Source organism: Siniperca chuatsi, linkage group LG10 (genome assembly GCF_020085105.1).
Source record: "Siniperca chuatsi isolate FFG_IHB_CAS linkage group LG10, ASM2008510v1, whole genome shotgun sequence".
Classification (NCBI taxonomy): Eukaryota; Metazoa; Chordata; class Actinopteri; order Centrarchiformes; family Sinipercidae; genus Siniperca; species Siniperca chuatsi.
In genome coordinates, this window is record NC_058051.1 from 1,598,405 (window position 1) to 1,616,766 (window position 18,362).

Genomic DNA, 18,362 nt, shown 5'->3' on the forward strand with positions numbered 1-18,362 from the left:
AGTCCAATTTACAAATTGTAAGAACTGTTTCGAGCAAACTAGCACGTATAACGTGTCGTCCAACCACATCTGAAAGCCAAAGTGTTGATACCTGTTTCGAATGGCCATACCCAAAGGAGAGGTAGTGTCGATGCAACCGAGCATGCAAATGGGAGATTTCACAGCACATTTTTGGACATTTAGGTGTTGCAATCATTTGCACACACAAAAGATGACCCAGGTAGTTGTTTGAAGAATGAAAAAAGACAACTTAGAGAGAAGTATCTTATTCATATTATTATTATTATTATTATCAAGTTGGTTTTATTTTCCACCCTATTTTCCATTAATTAAGGCACTCTATGTGTTTCATGTGAGGCACTCGGTGCATGTAATGCACTTTGAGCTGCATTATGAAAGGTGCTATACAACTAAAGTTTATTATATTATTATTATTATTATCATTATTATTATTATTATGACATGGCTACCTCAACTCTTTGTTTGTGCTGGACAGCAGCAGCCATGACGCTTCCAGGAAAGATGAGCAAACAGACACAAGAGGGAGGACGGAGGATGGAGGAGGGGGAGGCAAACAATGAGCACTGGTCCATGACTCAGGCGCTTTGGGAGCACTGATCATCCAACAGTGGAGGGGGTGGGGGGTGGGTTATCACCTCTATCTGTCCCACAATCACAGATCTGCAGCTGATACCCACCACAAAAGAGGGGACAATGGCTAGCTAGTGGATAGCAACGTGCTCCCCCCATCCCAACACCACCACCACCCCGTACTCTTACAACAATACCTCGAAGAGCTCCTGGGAGCTGCCCTTCCACATGGCTGAGGCCAAGCAGTGGGACACCCCCCAACCTTCCGCACCTTGAAGAGTCAATGCAAAAAAAAAAAAAGCACAACAAAGAGGTGTCCCGGGACCCGGCCTGCCTTCACTACAACAGAAAATACACCTCAGGCCCTTTCAGACTCTTAATGTCTGCCTTTGGACTGGCCGCCAAATGCTTGTTTTGAAAGCTAAGACACCATTATCCCCCCCTCCGCCCCGCACACAACATGTGCTCAGAAGAAAAAGGTGAAAGCTCTGTGAACCAGGTGTTGTGCTCAAGGAACTTCAGTGGTGATGGACACACACCAAGGAACAAACCTGCAACCTCTTAGTGATGAAAAAGATTTCTCGAACCACCGGGACTGCACTGAATATTGTGGTGGGACACATTACAAGTCGAACCAGATGTACAGTGTAAACCTGGTCAGTATTGGCACTGAATTTCGTTGATTTTGCCTTGTGCCATGACGGTAGAGACAAGCCAGATGGTAAAAACACTGTAGGCCAACGTTGGCCAATCCTCTTTCTGTTTAGCCTTGTAGCCCTGCCTAGTAGATTATGCACTACGTAACTGTGTACATACAATGGGTATTAAATTTAATAGTGTCACCTAACCAAAATCTCTATTAATGTGACCAGATTAGAATGATCATGTATCCGGACGTTTCATCCGTCAGGAGTTCCTGAAGCAGAAATAATAATAAAGGATATATGAAGAAAAAAAACAACTTTGTCAATGGTGTCGTTCTGCACCAACAGATTTTTTTAAGCCAGAGTATAAAAATTAAGCTTTGCTGCTGTGCTTCTTTAAAATAAAAATCCATATCTCTCACTACTATCAACATCCCATCCACTTGACAGAGATTTTGCAAAGCTGCTGAGTTGACTTGGCAGCTTCCCTCTCTGAGGAATCGTGCCAGCTCAATCTGAAATAAGATTAGCGCAGATTATTATTAGCTTGGAAATCTCCCCGTATCTGCCTTCTCCGTCTCTACCTGTCCTTCCCAAACGTTGAGATGATTAAGGAGATGCAACAGTCCACCCGTGGATTGTTGTCCCAACAGTCTGAGACGGACCACTGGCTTGACATGACACTTATGGGAGGATATTCTAGGCCATGCCTGGTGGATGTTGTGTTACACACTGCCAGTGCAGCTGACAAGTGTGTGTGTGTGTGTGTGTGTGTGTGTGTGCGTGTGTGTGTGTATTTGCACACGATTCTGTCTGCTTCTGTATTCATTATAAGACTAAGGAGGCATTGCGGGGGTGGGATCTGGGTGCTGTGTGGATGTCTGTGCTCGTGTATGTGTGTAGTGTGGTGTGTGTGTGTTGTTGGGGGTGGGGGGGAGCATCACTGTGGGAGACAGGCAGATGGGGATGGAAATGAGTAGGCAGTGAGCTCATGCTAATCTCCTCCTACAGCTGATCCAGGCACAAAACAAGCACGCACACACACACACACACACACACACACTCGACCAGCCCCACAATCACACACCAAATGAGGCTGAGGATGCCTTTGCTATTCAAGTGTTCCCATGTGTCTCACATGCATGTTTTGCAAGGTAAGCCCAAAATCTTTCAACGAAATCTGAAACACATCCGAGTGCGCCTTTCATCACGCAAACATTCATTTCATTACATCACGGTGCCTTCGTCGGACAGCCATCTGCCCCGTGGGAGTTGCCCGGCAGCACACGATTGGCCGACTGCGCTTCAAGAGAGGCGAGGGGTGAGGTGGGTCACCTTTTTGTTTGGGGAGGGAAAGGTCGTGTAGTGCTGGCTGCTCTCCCAAACATAAGGGTGCACAGGGGGGGAAATGGGTGGGGGGGTGGGGCAACTCCAGAGGCCAACACTGCTGTCATATACAAAGGGCGCTCCAGGGCTGACGCAGCACAAAGTAAACCCCCCATCCCACCATTCCATCTCGCAATGAAAACTGTTTTCCAGCTTCAAACCTACATCCTTAACATCTACTGGTGCAGTTTATCGTGCTGTTCATCGCCAAGCACTTACATGTACTTCTAATGATTACATCTGGACCTCTTTTCCCATTAACAAGCAGGCCATTCACAGTCGGGGCTTGAGGAAATCTCTTCAAAAGGTGATGTGTGTTTTAAGTGATTTTCAAAATCGCTAGTTTTTTTGGGGAGGGGGCTAAAAGTTCTGATAGCAGATTAAGAAAAACAGAGCAAAGACAATAGGTTGACTGGTACTTTCCTAAGAAAAGCATGTCCTGCATGGATATCAGATGTGAAGCCTCTCAAGCATCTTACTCAACACTTCATAGAGATGTGGGGAAAAAATCTGGGATCTCCCTTTTAGCCTTGTGATAGTGCAACACAAGCCTTCACGTCAAAACAAACAGATAGCATAACTGCTCTCAGTTATGACTTGGATGTTTATCATGCGTGCACTCCATACACAAATGGTGGACGAGCCGCCCCATCCAGACCCACACCGTAAACTCACCAACTGACAACAGTTGTGGCTTGCAGGTGAGAAGACACCTACGCGTCTTGGTTAAACCCCAACCCAAAACCTTCATTCAGCAGCATTTCATTCAGTACATTATTGTAATGTGTAGATGGTTTAATGAAAGGCGTTCCTTGCTGCTGAAACTGCACTTAACAAAATTGTCTAAACATTTCTAATTTCAATCAACCTAGACATCTTTCCACCTGCAAATCACCAAAATTGCTCACTGGTAAATTGCATGAACTTCACAGTTTGGTCTGACTGTGAAAGTCTGTAGCTTGAAGCTTTGTGCCACTTGGCAGACGAAAAAATGCAAATTCAGTGTGATGCCGGCCTTACGTGTGAGCATCACTGATGCACCCACGGTAAAGAAGCCAGAGGGCGTGTTAAAGGAGGCGAAAGGTTAGAGGATGGTGCTCGGCACGTGTAGTTAAGACAACAGCTGCACTTACAGTGCCATGTGTGTTGATGAATATTTCAAAGACCCTCTCATTAAATAAACACGCAGGGCCTCACCGCCTATCATCAATACTGAATGCCCACAAAAAAATTTGACACAGTGCCGTTCACAAGCCAACGGTCAGGCCAGACATCAAATTGCACCATCGGACTGATGAAGAGCTTGTTTTCCACGCAACACCTGGAGGAGGTCACTGGGTTCTTCCTTCCGTGCAGCTCTTACAATAATCCCAATGAGACACGCTCAAGGTCCTTCGAAGACTTAAGAATAGCCACTGCAAGCTGAGTGTGCTTGTTAGTTTCACGCTTTGTCAGAAGGCCATGAATATTCTGACAGGGATTTCACAGAGTGGCAGGAAGTACTTTATTTCCACGCATGCTCTTGGCTCCTTAAACGCATTTGCTCTGAGATTTGCGGCCACGGATGGTTTGCATGCATGGTTGCCTACAACAACGGCAACATGGACTACTTTTTGGGAACCTTTTTTTCCCTCCAACTTCTTTGAATGAACGGGTGGGTAGGTGGGAGGTAGCCCAGTAGCCCCAGAGAGCCTTGTTTTCCTTTCCCTGCCCCGTGTCTCCTCCTCCGCACAAAGACTGACTACAGCCGGCCCATTCTTCATAAAGTACTCGGCCGGCCGCTCCGTCCATTTGTCACACGAAGATGCTGCTGATGGATGGAGAAGCCAGTGGGTCAGCGGTGACGGGGGAGGGAAGTGCATCCAAGGGGGTGCAGGGCAGACGATGGCTGGCAATGAGGGCTTGAACTTCTTCTGTTCATTCTCTCCTCCTGAATGAGACTTCTGCTGTTTGTCAAAGATAGCTGTAATGTTGAGGTTTTCGAACTCACTGAGCATTCAGATTGCATGAGAAAGCTGTACTGAGTTGGTGATTTGGACCACTATGGGTACGCAATGCCACCTGAATTAAAGATTAGTTAATGAAGTCTAGTTTATCATTAGGCTTATAATTAATGCTTTCAAAGTTGTCCTCCAAGAGAAGCTGAATTTATTCTCTGAAATACAGCATGACAGATTTTTGCACCTTCAAAATAGAATTAGGGGATCAGATTCTGGGTGGGGCTAGATATTGTAGATATTGTTTGAAGTATTTTGCACCTAGTGCTGATGTGATGTAAAAATGTCAAATGTTGTCTAAACGCAAGCAGCTAAACTAGAAGTTTGCCTAAATAATTGAGTCTGAAAGCGGCAACATTTTGATATAATTAGGAACTATCTGATCAAAGAATACGCAAACAAGATTACTAATCTTATCATATATTCAATGCTAGTTTCAGGTACTCGACAGTTCTCGATACTCCGCGTTACAGACACATTTTGGTCAGTGCCAAAGCAAGTACTGAGGTTCGATGCGAAGCCCTATTTATGGGGGCCTGAAAAAGCCATCGAGCTCTTCACATGGTTTAGAAAGTCTTGTCTCATTGGTTTGTATAGAAAATCTGTTATCAATGGGCATTTTGAATGCTAAGAAAAACACACACAAGGCCTGGCCTGTCAAGTGACTGTAAAGTCAGAATCCTACAACAATCAACCACCATCACATACTGCTTTCTCGATGCTTTCATCCCTTGTGCACAATCAAGCAGCAACTGGGAAAATCCCCTTTTGTTCGCAGAACTTTAAAGGCTTTGAAATAAACAGCTTCTGGCAGGGAGACATGCTGTATGAAAAGAATCACTGCACTTAATTCATTTTCCGCTGCTACTTCAATGGCAGCTTTTGAATTTTTTTCCAGACAACACAACAAGCTATATAACCTGTGATGCTCTTCCGCTGCCTCTTTCTCATGTGTTAATAGTGCTTTCCTGTCTACGGCTGTGGTGGAAACGCAGGCAGAGACAGACGTTTAAAGGCACATCAAAACTGCGCGGACATCTCATGACACAATTGTTCCTCAAAGTTTTTGTGGAGGAGCCTCGGAGCAAAGTCGCTCTTCACCGAGCATTTTTTCCAGAACGAGAGAAAAGAGCAAAATAAACGGACTTTTTGCAGTTGATTTCCTGCATAGGGGAAGACGAATGAAAGAGCTTTGGAAAAGCCGCAGCATTTGTGGAAAGTAATCAGCGAAAGTTTCAGCACACAAACTTAAGTACTAATTAAACACCCTCTTTTTAATTGATTTTCATTTGCATACCATTCAGGCTAAGAGCAATTACAGTCCAAAACATTAAAAAGGTGTTTTTCTTCGTGAAAAAGAATGCAATGCATGCTTTCAGGTCACTCCAAATTGTATATTTTTAGCAATATCCTTGGCAAGATAACACATAATTTGTTTCAGAGCCAACTAGCCAGTGAACTCCTCTGAGGAGGGCCCTTCTGTGTTGGTCTGTCACTCCGGTTTAATTGAGCTCCAGAAGTGATGGAGTTTTCAATCACACTTGACATAAAGACACTTGAATGTCAATGCGGCATTGATCTCTCTGACCCTCAGTCATGCCTCACAGCATGGACTGACTGTCCTCCATTAGAAACCCAGAATGGCAGCCTGGCCAGGCAACAGAACTCATTATACAAGCCTAATTGAATTGGTGGCTTCCTCCTTTTCAAAGCACAGAGGACAAATTCTGAATTCTAATATTTGATAGGGCAAAAAAGAGAACCATAAAAACAGAAAATGCAGCATTGAATCTCTTAATAACACTTTATCTCACACCCACGCAATCAGGATAAAATTAAGCGCTGCAGCAGATTTTTGCAACTGACACATTTTGCCATAAAAAAAGAATGGAAATATTCCCTCAGTAGCCATTGAAATGCACAGCTACCAGCTGTTGTCCTGTCCACCGTGTGGACATGGCTGGCTGTCAGCAGGCTTAGCCAACACTGCGCCTTGCATATGAAACAGGACATGGGCCGATATCCCCTTGGGGAGTTCACTTCCTCTGAGCCCCCACCACCGCGGCTGCCCCACCTCCCTCCTGAAACAAGTGGCCCCTTCAGCTGGAGGCCAGATATCCCGAGCAGCGGCGGGGGCTTCTCAGGGGTGGGGGTGGTTGTGGAAGTAAAAGGGAAGTTTCAGCTCCTGCACATTTAGAGAAGGGCAGCCAAATATTTGAGCGCAACGCTTTGGAACCAAATATCAGAACCCCACAAATGACAAAAGTTTTGTCTCCTTTTTCCATTTTCAGGGATTAATAGTTCTGCGTTACGACACTAGTCAGCTTTAGTCTCAGCACTTTCTACAGTGAGCCACAGGATAAAGCGTGGAAACCGCCTGCAGGAATGTGCTGGGTGTCAGCACAGTAACATAGCATATGTGGAGCATAAACACAAAATGGCTTCTACCCTGCTTCATTGTTCTCACTGGATTCTTTATTCAAGTCTGCCTTTTAAACAAGCTGCTACAAACATGGATTGAGACTGAGCAGGATCCTTGCCGTCTGATGTAAACTTGCTGGTTTTGAACCAAGCATGAGTCAAGGCTTGAGCTGGCTCGACAGCGAGCAACCAACCCCCCCCCCCCCAATTCTCTTTCTCATATCTCCCTTAAACAGATGGTTTGTGTAGAAATCGCATCATCTTGAGGGCGAATTATAAAGTTAACAACATACTAAATCTGCAGCCACAATCCTTATCTAAACATCCTGATGCGGAAAGCCACTGATTATGTGTGCCACCCACATGTGTACCAGCCAGAAACCAAAAGTCTCGCAGCCAAGGGCTGGCATGAGCAACTCGGAGAAGTGTTCCACACCCAGCATATAAACTAATTTAAACAATTCAATAGTTCACTGCACTTGCTCATTGCTGTTTACAATCAGCGCTGCGGCTCACATCCTCGAAGATAAGAACAGAGAATGAACTTTTACTCCAAATTCACACTTCTTCCACAAAAGTGAAAAACTGTTGTTACTCAAATGGGCTGTGATTCAGGCATATGCATTTGTGCGTCTCAGAAGGAAGCTCTCAAAAGAGCGTCTGCAAGGAGGGAAGTGTGGCAATATCACTTCCTGTGTCTGTCTGCATGTGAGACGGCTGCTAACACTTTTGTCACGCCCTCATTAATATTCACAGTGCCGCCCGGTTCCTCCGCTGACAGCGCGCAGATGATGGCATTTTCTCATGTGCTGAAAGGCAGAAGGCAGCGCGACGCAGTCTAGCACTTTGCTTCACATCCTCCAAGAGCATTTTCAAAGTGCCTCGGCTGTGCTGAAATGTGCTGACAAAGGGGAGCTCTGTTGCCACAAGTTTAGCAATATTCCTGAACTCCTACCCAGCATGTATTCGCTCATTAGCGTTTCTTGAAACGGGGTACTTGAGGAAAAACAAGGAGGAGTCGGATTAAAAAGCGGGGTAGGGGCTCGAGCCTTGGGCTTAACACTTGGGTGCCGCGTCGGCACTTATAAACACAGAAGAGGCCCCTGAAAGTAGGGGTCCTTGAGGTGTGCCCACTCAAGTCTGAATGAAAGTGTGTGCCAAGAGTGGGTATTCACCATGCATGGCAGGACTTTGGCACTCTTCAGGACTTCGAGGGTCTCCCTGATTTCTCTTTCTTTGGCAGATCCCCCTGAAAGACGCCTCAGCGGAGGACTGGAGGGAAGCTGCTTGTAAACACTTTTGCAGTTGCTTTCCGTGCCTCATCAACAAGTCTGCTGGCCCCAGAAGTCCACTCCGGCTTCAATCCGAGTGTAGGTAAAAAGTAACAAAGTAGGTAAGAGGGGGAGGGGAGGATGAGTGTGTGTATGTCAGAGGTGGGTGGCTGGCCTGGGGTAGGTGGATGTTTGGGGGGTGGTTCGATGTTTGCTGAATGCTCCCCTTTGTTGGGATCATATTATGTTTCCACCACAATACTTCTAAACCCTGCTTCATCAACTCCATTCATGTGTAACAGTTCATGCAAATGGATGCACTAGCCTTTTTTTTTCTAGGGGTGGGGTGGGGGGTGGGGGTGGGTTTCCTTTTATCAGTCTACCACCCAACTACACTCTCTGCAAACTCCTGCCTGCACACCAAAGCACAGATTATAATCCCTTCATACAGCTTTACAGACTGTCGGGCCAAAACGCAGAGGTGGGGGAAGCATGGAAAACCAGATTCAGTGTCTAAACTACTTCATTTGGTCGGAAGTCTCCGATCACAAAAACCACAGGAAACGTGCAGAGCCAAAACCGGCATGGGTGCTCTAATTCTGATTATTCAGACGTTTCAGAACGATCTCGAGTACAGAGAGAATCAGATGATGTGGACACAACCAGAGAAAAAACATGAAATGTATTCAACGCTGATAGTAGCGCTGGTTAAACCCACAGGAAGCCAGACACATGACAGCCAGATGAACATTCATACATTTAATGTGACACATACGCACACACACACACACACACACACACAAAATTGACAAATTTGGTCAAAATAACCATAATCCCACTGCTGACCGAGTGTATCCCTTCCCACACACAATGAAAGAACAACCATAAATGTTGAAGGAGGAAACGATAGCTTCTATCTGACTGAAGAGAGTGTGTGTGTGTGTGTGTGTGTGTGTGAGTGTAAGGAAATGGCATTTAATCTGAAGAAGTGAAGAAGAATTATTTCATCACTTACATCTGAATTCATGTTCAATCTACACACTCCTGCTAGCTGTTGTTTACCGTGTCCCACTGAGCCATTTGTTGGTGAATGAGACTGTATTTACAGTACGGGCCAATAAAAGTGAGCCAGAGATGTGTTCCTCCTGCACATAATGGCTTTATTGCCACCAGAGGCGTTTTGTTGTCACTGCTGGATGAGGCCCAATTAGTGACAATATGTCAATGATGACCAAATAATACTGAGTGGTTCCTCTACAGGAGGGGGGGGTCGCTGGCCCCCAGATAGACACATCTTACACAACTGACATCCATATGGTAAGATTTAGCCCCAGATGAATTTTGGGAATGATTAAGTGGTTAGAATTACCCTTTTTATGCATTCTTTAACTGGGACAAATTACAATTTTGTGAGGCCCCCAGGGAATCGCAAGTATGAAACCAATACAGCACACCCTCTTGCTGGAACAATTTCTACTGGTATAAGGTGAAGATTTTCTGGGACCCCCTAAACCCAATTTTGAGGGCCACGAGGGTCCAGCTTGGCGGCCACACTACATGGATCAACATTAGTGCACTGGAAGGTTTGGACAAAATATTGTATTTTAAAAGCAACTTCAAAACAAGCGCTGGGCTGAGGGGGAGGGAGGGAGGAGGGGGCAGGAGAGTGAAAGAAAGAAAAGAAAGAAAATTCACAATAAACTGGATGTTGAGGATGTGGGAAATATAAACGCACGAAAAAAAAGTACACGAAAATGCAGCTCGTGTACTTTTTTTTTCCGTGTGTTTATATTTCCCACATCCTCAGCATCCAGTTTATGCATTGCATTGTGAAATGCAAACAGAGAACAAATGGATCAGAGCTCCGCGGGGACGTGCAGCACGAGGAGCCACTCACCCTGGACGATGCTTTCCTCTTGTACTTGTTGGCGAAGTCAAATTTCTCCTTGATCTCATCCAGGAGCTGCTCCAGACGGGCCTTCTCCTCTTTCCCCGTGTAATCCTGGCCCAGGAGGATGTACGCCCTCCAGTTGGCCGAGTCGAAGCCCCAGTGGCAAGTCCTGTTCTCCTGCGCCTTGTGACTGTGCACCACGAACTTGTGGGTCGGGTACATGAGTCTGCAGTCCATGCACTGGATGCACGCTGCGTTGGGGCTGGTGTACAGCTCCGGCACGAACAAGCCCTTGCACTTGCCGAAGCACTCGTGGTAGACTTTGAAGCTCCTCTCGGTGAGCTCCAGCTCCAGCGAGCCTCCGCTCAGCTCCTTCTTGCAGCGCGGCGGGTAGGCGCCTCCGTAGATCAGGGCGTTGCAGAGCCGCTCAGCGTCCGTCTTGGTGATGAGGCCGCAGGACGGCGCCGAGAAGGGCAGGATCCCCATGACTTTGAGGATCTCCAGCTGGTCCGCCGTGCACCGGGAGCAGTAGATGTGCAGCTCGTCGCACACTGAGTTGATCTGCTGCAGGCTGAAGTCCCGCAGCACCGTGTTGAGGATCTGCGGCAGGCACAGGCGCTTCTCCCCGCCGACCACGAAGCACGAGATGGTCTCGCTTTCCAGCACCGTCTCGCACCTCTCCGTGGAGCGGTCCGATGGGATGAACAGCGGGCCCGGCATTACCGGCGGCGGCAGATGCTGCAGAACCGGCTCGGGCTCCTTGCCGTCCTTCTTGAAGAGGAGCTCATGTTGCCACCGGGCAGAGAAAGCCGCCGGTCCGCCCAGAGAGCTCATAGAGCTGAGGTGAAACTGCTTGAGAGTTTGTTGCAGTCCCGGATGAGGCTGGAAGCTCTGCCGACTTACAGTCTCCATGTTTTTCCTGCAACTTTAGAAGCGTAAATCCTTCTTGTCGTCGCCCGGGAATCGCGAGTATCTATCCGTTCCTGAACCTGGTAAATCCACGGTGTCCCAGAACTGACCAAAACTGCGAAGCGCTTCATCAAACATCCAGTAAAAAGTCCCAGACGGCGAGTTTACAGTTTTATTCCTGCGACTACTGAGTGAACACCGGCCAGTCGCTCCCTGCAGCGGGTCGCCGACTGTCCATAACTGAAAGAGACGGCCCCCCCAAACTCCAGAGAAGCGAAAAGTTCCGTTTGTTGAATCCCAGAACGAAGCAGGAGGCGAAAATGAAACAAAAGCGGGAGTTGTGAGTCGATACAGCTCGATAAAAAAAAAAGAAATCCTTATTTGAGGATCTTTCCGCTGTCGAGGACTGCAGCAACCCGCTCGCTCTGCCCCCGCAGTTCACTCTGACTGCGTGCAGAGGAGTCTGAGAGCCAGCCTGCTCGCGCTCCGTGCCTCGCGCTCTCTCTCTCTCTCTCTCTCTCTCTCTCTCTCGTCCCCAGTCTATGGCTCGCGCTCCGTCTCTCTCTCTCTCTCTCTCTCTCTCTCTCCCTCTCTCTCACGCCCCCCCCCCCCCCCCCCTCCTCCCCCTCCTCCCCCCTCCCTCTGTGTTTATGTGTCTGGCTCAGTCATTGAATCCCAGCCAGGAATGTGAGTGACTCTGCAGGCAGGCTGGGCTCTTCCAGGAACAAGCCATCACCCCCTACTGCCCTGCAGAGAGCAGAGAAGAAGAGAAACAAGTGAAGGGGGAGAGGGGAAGACGAATGCTGCGTTCAGGTCCTGTGGGGGGAAAGTGACATCAACTTACTCAAGTTGGCTATTCATGACTCTATGTGACTTTGTTCTTCTACTGCACCAGAATACATTAATTTGACAGCTATTGGCTGATTAAGATTTTACACACAAAGCATACAGGCTAATGCAATGCATATATAATAATATAATGGTATAAATGAGTACTTTTACTTTTGATACTTATGTATATTGCGGTGCTAAGACACGTTTGAATGCAGGACTGTAACTGTAATGGAGTAGCCTATTTTTTTTTTTTTTTAGATTTCTACTTCTTAATACTTCTTAAATGTACCAATATTTCATTGTGCTAATGGCATTTCGTACATATATGTTCTTACTAATACTTCTGTACTTTTATTTTTGAATGCGTGACTTTTGTTGTAATTTATTTTTCTAACATTGTAGTATTTATACCATGTGCTTGAGAAAGTGTTTGGTGCTGAAACAGAAAATTTGCTTCATATCGTGTGCGAGGGCATGTATCGCCGACTTGTAATACAGTTATTGACTGTCAACATGCAGTTTTCCACATGTGACTGCTGATGTGTTCACGGCGACGTCAGAAGTGAAACCTGCTGAAACCTGAGGTGAACGGGATTTCCACACAGGAAGCTCATATGTACCGTCTTTCTGGTGGGCCGTGAACGTCGCAGAGGACTGGAGAGCGCTTCTTTTGGTTCACGGCCGCGGAGAGAAAAGCCCGGAGAGGACGGGTGGTGTTCTGCGAGACAAGGCACACTGAGCTTCGGAAGGGGAAACGCACATTGCTCGACTGACTGCGGTTTATTTATTTTTTCTTCTGCTCCAATGTGTTAAAATTGTTTGGCAAGTAGCCGCGAATAAACAAGTTTCATGTGTTGGCGACCTTGAGAGACAATCTTGCAATCTTGCTTGCTGAAGGAGATTTTGTTTTCACAGATTAGCTTTTAGAAACTGTTAGGAGGCGGTCAAAAATATAGCTATATATTTTTAATTCTTTAATTATTCTATTTATTTAGTATTTGACCCATAGGAACTGTAATCTCTCTGCAAATCCACAAAGGCCCTTTTTACAGAATATGTAGATTTACACAGTTTGCTCTAAGAAATGCATTGTTACAAAAGCTTCACATTTCCATTGGATTAGATGTGTATTAATACAGTTATGCTGATTGTTCATCATAATAACAGCACACTTCTTTCTGAAATATCCAGTTGTTTCTAAGGTTGACTTATGTACGTAAAACCCAACTTTGACACATTATCTCTCTGAATCTTGTTACAGGGAGGGAAGAAGTTACAGTAAAGCACAGGTCAGAGTTTACTGACTAATAATCGAAACCTAGTAACTCAACTTCAGGAGGTCATGTGTCCAGAACAAGTTCAACTCCAGTGCTGGTGAAGCAGTTTGCTGCTCCTGTGGCGTCCCCTAGCCAAACACTGCTGTAACTGCAACATGATGTTGGGGGGGGAGGGGAGGGGGGGGGGGCAAGACCTGGAAGGATCCTCCACTGCAGGCCTGCAGAGTCTGAGGGAAAAATCTAAGATTCAGTTTGTGAACGTGCAGATTGAAATACAGCATACTGCTGTCAAACAGGAATAAGCAGGTCAGTAATAACACTAATAACAGAAGAGAGGGGAGCCGAATAATGCACAAAAAGTGAGATGCGTAATATTATATTAACATTAATGGCATGGAGAACTCGGATCGGCAGATTCTCTGGATTGCAACACGTTTCAGCTTGGCGCTCTTCCTCAGGCAGCATCAGGAAGTTTACGTCTCTCGAAATAGAGAAAAAGGAGGAGGTGACGCAGTAAATACGTCATAATATAAACCCATGACTATATAACAGTAATGGGATGCTTGCATTATTGATTAAAAAAAGTACTGACCTTCCAACTAGACATATTTTAACACAAAAACAATTTACAATATTTGAAAGGGTGGACATGGTGAAACTAGTATTAATCTGAAGGTAGCCCATTTAATAAACATGAGAAAAAGGACGTGATGAGGACAAAGTGAAAACACACAACACACATAACTATATACACATTTATTACAAGAGCGATCTAGTTCCTCTTTGAGCATGGCAAAATTTCCATTTTGCCTCTGATCAAGATCCCCACCTCTACTTGTGATCGTGATGAGTTCACTGGCCCAGAACTTCAAGTCCGTGGAAGAGCGTCCCTGCTGAATAAAATGTGTGGCGAGTGCGTTTGATTCGTCCTGTCTGTTGACACAGTTTAGGGCAGAGACACTCAATGGCACACATGGCCCTGAGGGTGGATAATGTAACAGTTTTGCCAGTAACTGGGTTGTAACTGGTGTCCTTGATGCATTTGGAGAGGGGGCAGACTGAACAATGGCCACAAGGTTGGTGTCCTGTAGGTGGCGGTAGCGAGCCAATGGTGCCGTGTTCTGCATGTACAAAAGAGTCCTTCAGTTTCTCTGTCTTTTGAGTGTGATGATGGGTTTGTCCATGACGGTTTGGTGCAGTTGTAGTACACGCCAGTGTCAGGGCCAGAGTGTGATCTGTTTTTTCTGCATTATGCAAACTATGTGACCAGTTGTGGGTTTAGGAGTGGGCTGCAACAACAGTATGATGATGCTCTTTTATAAGGTTTTTGCGATTATTTTGTTAATATACCTGCACTCGTGGAACCTCATAGTCATGTCTTGGGCCTTTGAGATGAACTCAGTTTTGCTGGAACACAGTTGCCTCAGTCGCCCTATCTAGAGCCAGTGATTGGTTTGTCCCTTCTTCTTCTGGAACAAATCATTTCAGTTCCAGCGACAAAAACGCACACTGTTCATTTCATTCAGACACATAGCCTTGGAAAATGTTTACCGGCATGGAGCCTTCGCATAATATAATTTGTGGTTTTAGAGGGAGTTATTTATTTTTGAACTTTGGACAGAGCCAGGCTAGCTGTCTCCCCTTGCTTCCGGTCTTTATGCTAAGCTAGGCTAACCACATCTCGCCTCCAGCTTTGTACTTAATACAGAGATATGAGACTGATATTCATCTTCTCATCTCACTGTCTGCAAGAAAGCAAATGAGTGTGTTTCCCAAAACTGCTTCTTTATGTCTGTAGTTCAAATGTACTAAATCAGCTGCAGCGCATCATCGTATCTGAGGTAAAAGACACTGAAAGGATCAGATCAGTTTAAATAAAGTCTAATATCTGTCCAGTATATGACTAAAACCCTACTGAGTGGTGACCCACTGGTTCCAGTGCTGCAGCCCAGGAGGCTGGGCTCTGTCCCGTTCAGCTGGCAGATACTGTGAGTGACCTTTGCTGAGGGGGGGCCAGAGCCTCCGCCGGGCTTATCAGTCTGGCATGAAACCGTCCTTTCAGCCAGCACTGAGCTCTGGCAGCTCCAGGCTGGATGTGGGCCTACAGTACTAAGCTGGCATACTGTCCCGCTGTCTGTGTGTGTACATTAAGTGGTAATGGATACAGGTGAGATACAAAGCCTGTGCTTCCTTCAGGCTTCTGGTCCTATCAAGGCCAAAGCTTCTAGACAGTATGGAGTGCATGCCAAGCCTGTCGCGTGCAGTGCTTGTCCTCTTGCTCCCCCCCCCCCCATTAGCTCATCTGTGCTCATCATGTGCTTGCATACTTTTTATTTGTTGCCCTTCCCTCTCCTCGCACATTATCTGCTGCTCATGGTGAACATGAAGGTCTTGCTGGATGTGACGGCCATGACTCCAAGTCTTCTCCCTTTCTTCGTCGCAGCGAAAGCTGCATTGCATAACGTTTTTAGCAAAGTCACTCCATCATTGCATGGCAATGCAGTTGCAAGTAGAACTGTTTTGAAAGCCTGTTGTTGTGTCCAAGGAAGCTGTGACATCCAGGATTTCACAGTTTGGACAAGAACTCAGGCAAACGACTTTACTTTCACACCTGCACGCACGCGGCCGACTGCTGTAAAGTGGGCACGATTGTCAAATTGTCTGTTTTGAAAAGTTACAAAAGTTCTCGAACGCCTCCCTGAAATCCCACTGTCCAAAATGGGGGGGGGGTTACAGAAAAACTCTTTGTGTGAAGCACACTGAGGCTTTTAGGTATTCAAGTGGTCCCTTCTCTTCATTGAAGGACCACCCAACCAAACGTAACTTTGAAGAATGTATAAATAAATGACCTGCTACTCTCTTTGAGTCTGAACCGACCTTTAACAGCAGCGGGGGCAGACTGGAGAAGTTCTGGGGTTTGTGTGGTCAAAATTACAACATACTAACAGGGAATTTCCAACTTTCACTTTGAATCGATTTCAGTATGTGGCTCCTCTCCTACAAACAGTTCCAAAAATAAACCCAACTACACCATCCATACTAGTAAACCAGATACAAAGTGTTAATTTGTCAGCTTGAAGTGTATTTTTCACTTGAGGCGGAGCCAGGCTAGCGGTTTTCCCCTGCTTTCAGTCTTTATGCTAAGCTAAGCTAACCACATCTTGACTCATCTAATTTCGTACTTAACACACAGACGTGAGATTGGAGTCGATCTTCTCGTCTCACTCTTGGAAAGAAAGGGAATTTCCCAAAATGTTGAGTCATTCCTTTAATTTCCCAGATCAAATGTACAATAATAATAACTAACTATTCCATGACAAAATTACATTTCAAAATAACCAAAAGTGAACCTGACCCATGTCCAAAGCTTTACAAAACGGCCAGAACAGTTCTGGTACAGTGGGACACAGAAGGACATGTTTGTAGCAGGTTTTCCTAACTCTGCAACATCTGGAAGTCCAAGCAATACAGCCTAAAAGCCAAGTTCCATCTTTAAAACAGCAAGTCCATCCTAATGTACAGGTCAGGAAACCAAAGCTGATATAAACTTAACTTCGGAGGAGGCTCAACATGTTGCCCAGGGACGATGGAGGGAGCTTACTGTGGCTTTATGTCCATGGGGGAGGAAGATAATGAAGCTAGTAAATAAGCAACAGGTATGACTCAGAGAACAGCAACGTTTTCTGCCGTCTACCTGGAGCACCTGAGTGGTTTCGTGTTTCTGTCCTCATCACTCCATGGAGAAGTTGACTGGTGGTATAACCTCCCAAACACTTCATGTATTTCTTTAAATTAAACTGTTAAGGCTGCTGCTACCTCAATTTTATTCTCCTCATCATCTTCGCAGTCACCATGGCAGCGGAGCACAACACAGCATCACGTGGGACGGATGACGTAACTGTTTCTTTCCAGGCGCCGGATTGCTTTTTCCCAGAGTAGCACTATGTACCACAGGCCTGGCCCACTGCTCTGCTTTTGTGTTTCTTCCCCTCTGTGGTCGAGGTAGAAAAAACGGATTGGCCAATGTCAGCAATTCAGGAGCAGTCCTTCTGGAATACTCATCGTTTGGGGCACTGTTTCCAAAAAAATGCTCTCACCTTATTTCAATGTGGCAGGTTTTCCCATAGTGCTGTTTTCCATTCTTTTCAATAATGCTCTCCTCTTTCCTTTCTTTTCTTTTCCTTCCGCTCAGTCCAGCTTTCCCTTGTCTTTTTCCATTGCATAATTGTAGCCACTCTCCGTTGGTCCCTCTCTTCTGGCCAAAAGCTTAAAAGGCTCAGAAAGTCCCACCATTATTATGACTTCACCTTTCCACTTTATGTGTGTCCTAGCAGAGGGAACAAAGTATCATCGTTACAGTTAGCATTCTTGTATGATGTAACCTTCTTTAGCGTGCACTGAATAGAAATCCTCGTGCAAGAGTGACATAATATCTTGCGTATTAAAAGTGAGAGTTGACGATTGATTTGGTGATACAGTCAAACAGCAGACCATACGCGTCTCTTTGTCATGTTGTTTCGTCTTCAAAGTCAGAGCCTAATCACATTTTGAGAGAATCTTGCACTTTGATGAACTCCATCCATTCATCCGTTTTCTGCAGCTCATCCGGGCCGGGCTGCAGCAGACTAAGCAAGGTAGTAAAGGCTTCCTGAGCAGGCTGGCAGGCAGCACTCAAGTTAATATCTGTTCTTTCTTTTCAGTGATTTTAATTGATGCACATTGCAAAGTTTATTTTACATGCTAACTAATCGTTTTGTGGAGGACAGAGTCAAAAAACACAATTTTCTTCCCTAAACACTGGATTCGGATTTGTTTACATCACACGTCTTATACCACTATTGTTATTTTTCAGTATGATTTTGAAAGAAATCTTGATTTGTGAGCCAAATTCTGCTCAAGGCCAGAAAAGGTCTGATGCCAGCCCTGGAAAAATGTGCAGTCATTTTCCAATTGTGAGGCGCTGTCATAGAAAAGGAGCAACTTCCTCAACAAAACATACAATAGTTTAACTAAATGTAAAGGCATTTTTAAAGCTTTCTAATATCTGTTGCCTTTCTGATATAGCGGAAGCTGTGCACAATCTCTGTGATTCAGCCACCACAGTCCAGTACACAGCGAGTGCATGTTTCTCTATTACTGAA

At 45.7% G+C, this 18,362-nt stretch overlaps 1 protein-coding gene across 1 annotated transcript in view; it reads right to left on the reverse strand.

The window, feature by feature from the left end:
• skia (v-ski avian sarcoma viral oncogene homolog a) overlaps positions 1–11,653 on the reverse strand; it is a 76,992-nt gene extending 65,339 nt beyond the window's left edge. Inside the window, exon 1 of the mRNA XM_044210651.1 lies at positions 10,208–11,653. Within this exon, the coding sequence (XP_044066586.1) occupies positions 10,208–11,113 (906 nt within the window). The 5' untranslated portion in view covers positions 11,114–11,653. The remainder of the gene's footprint in view (positions 1–10,207) is intronic.
• Positions 11,654–18,362: the final 6,709 nt, after the last annotated feature.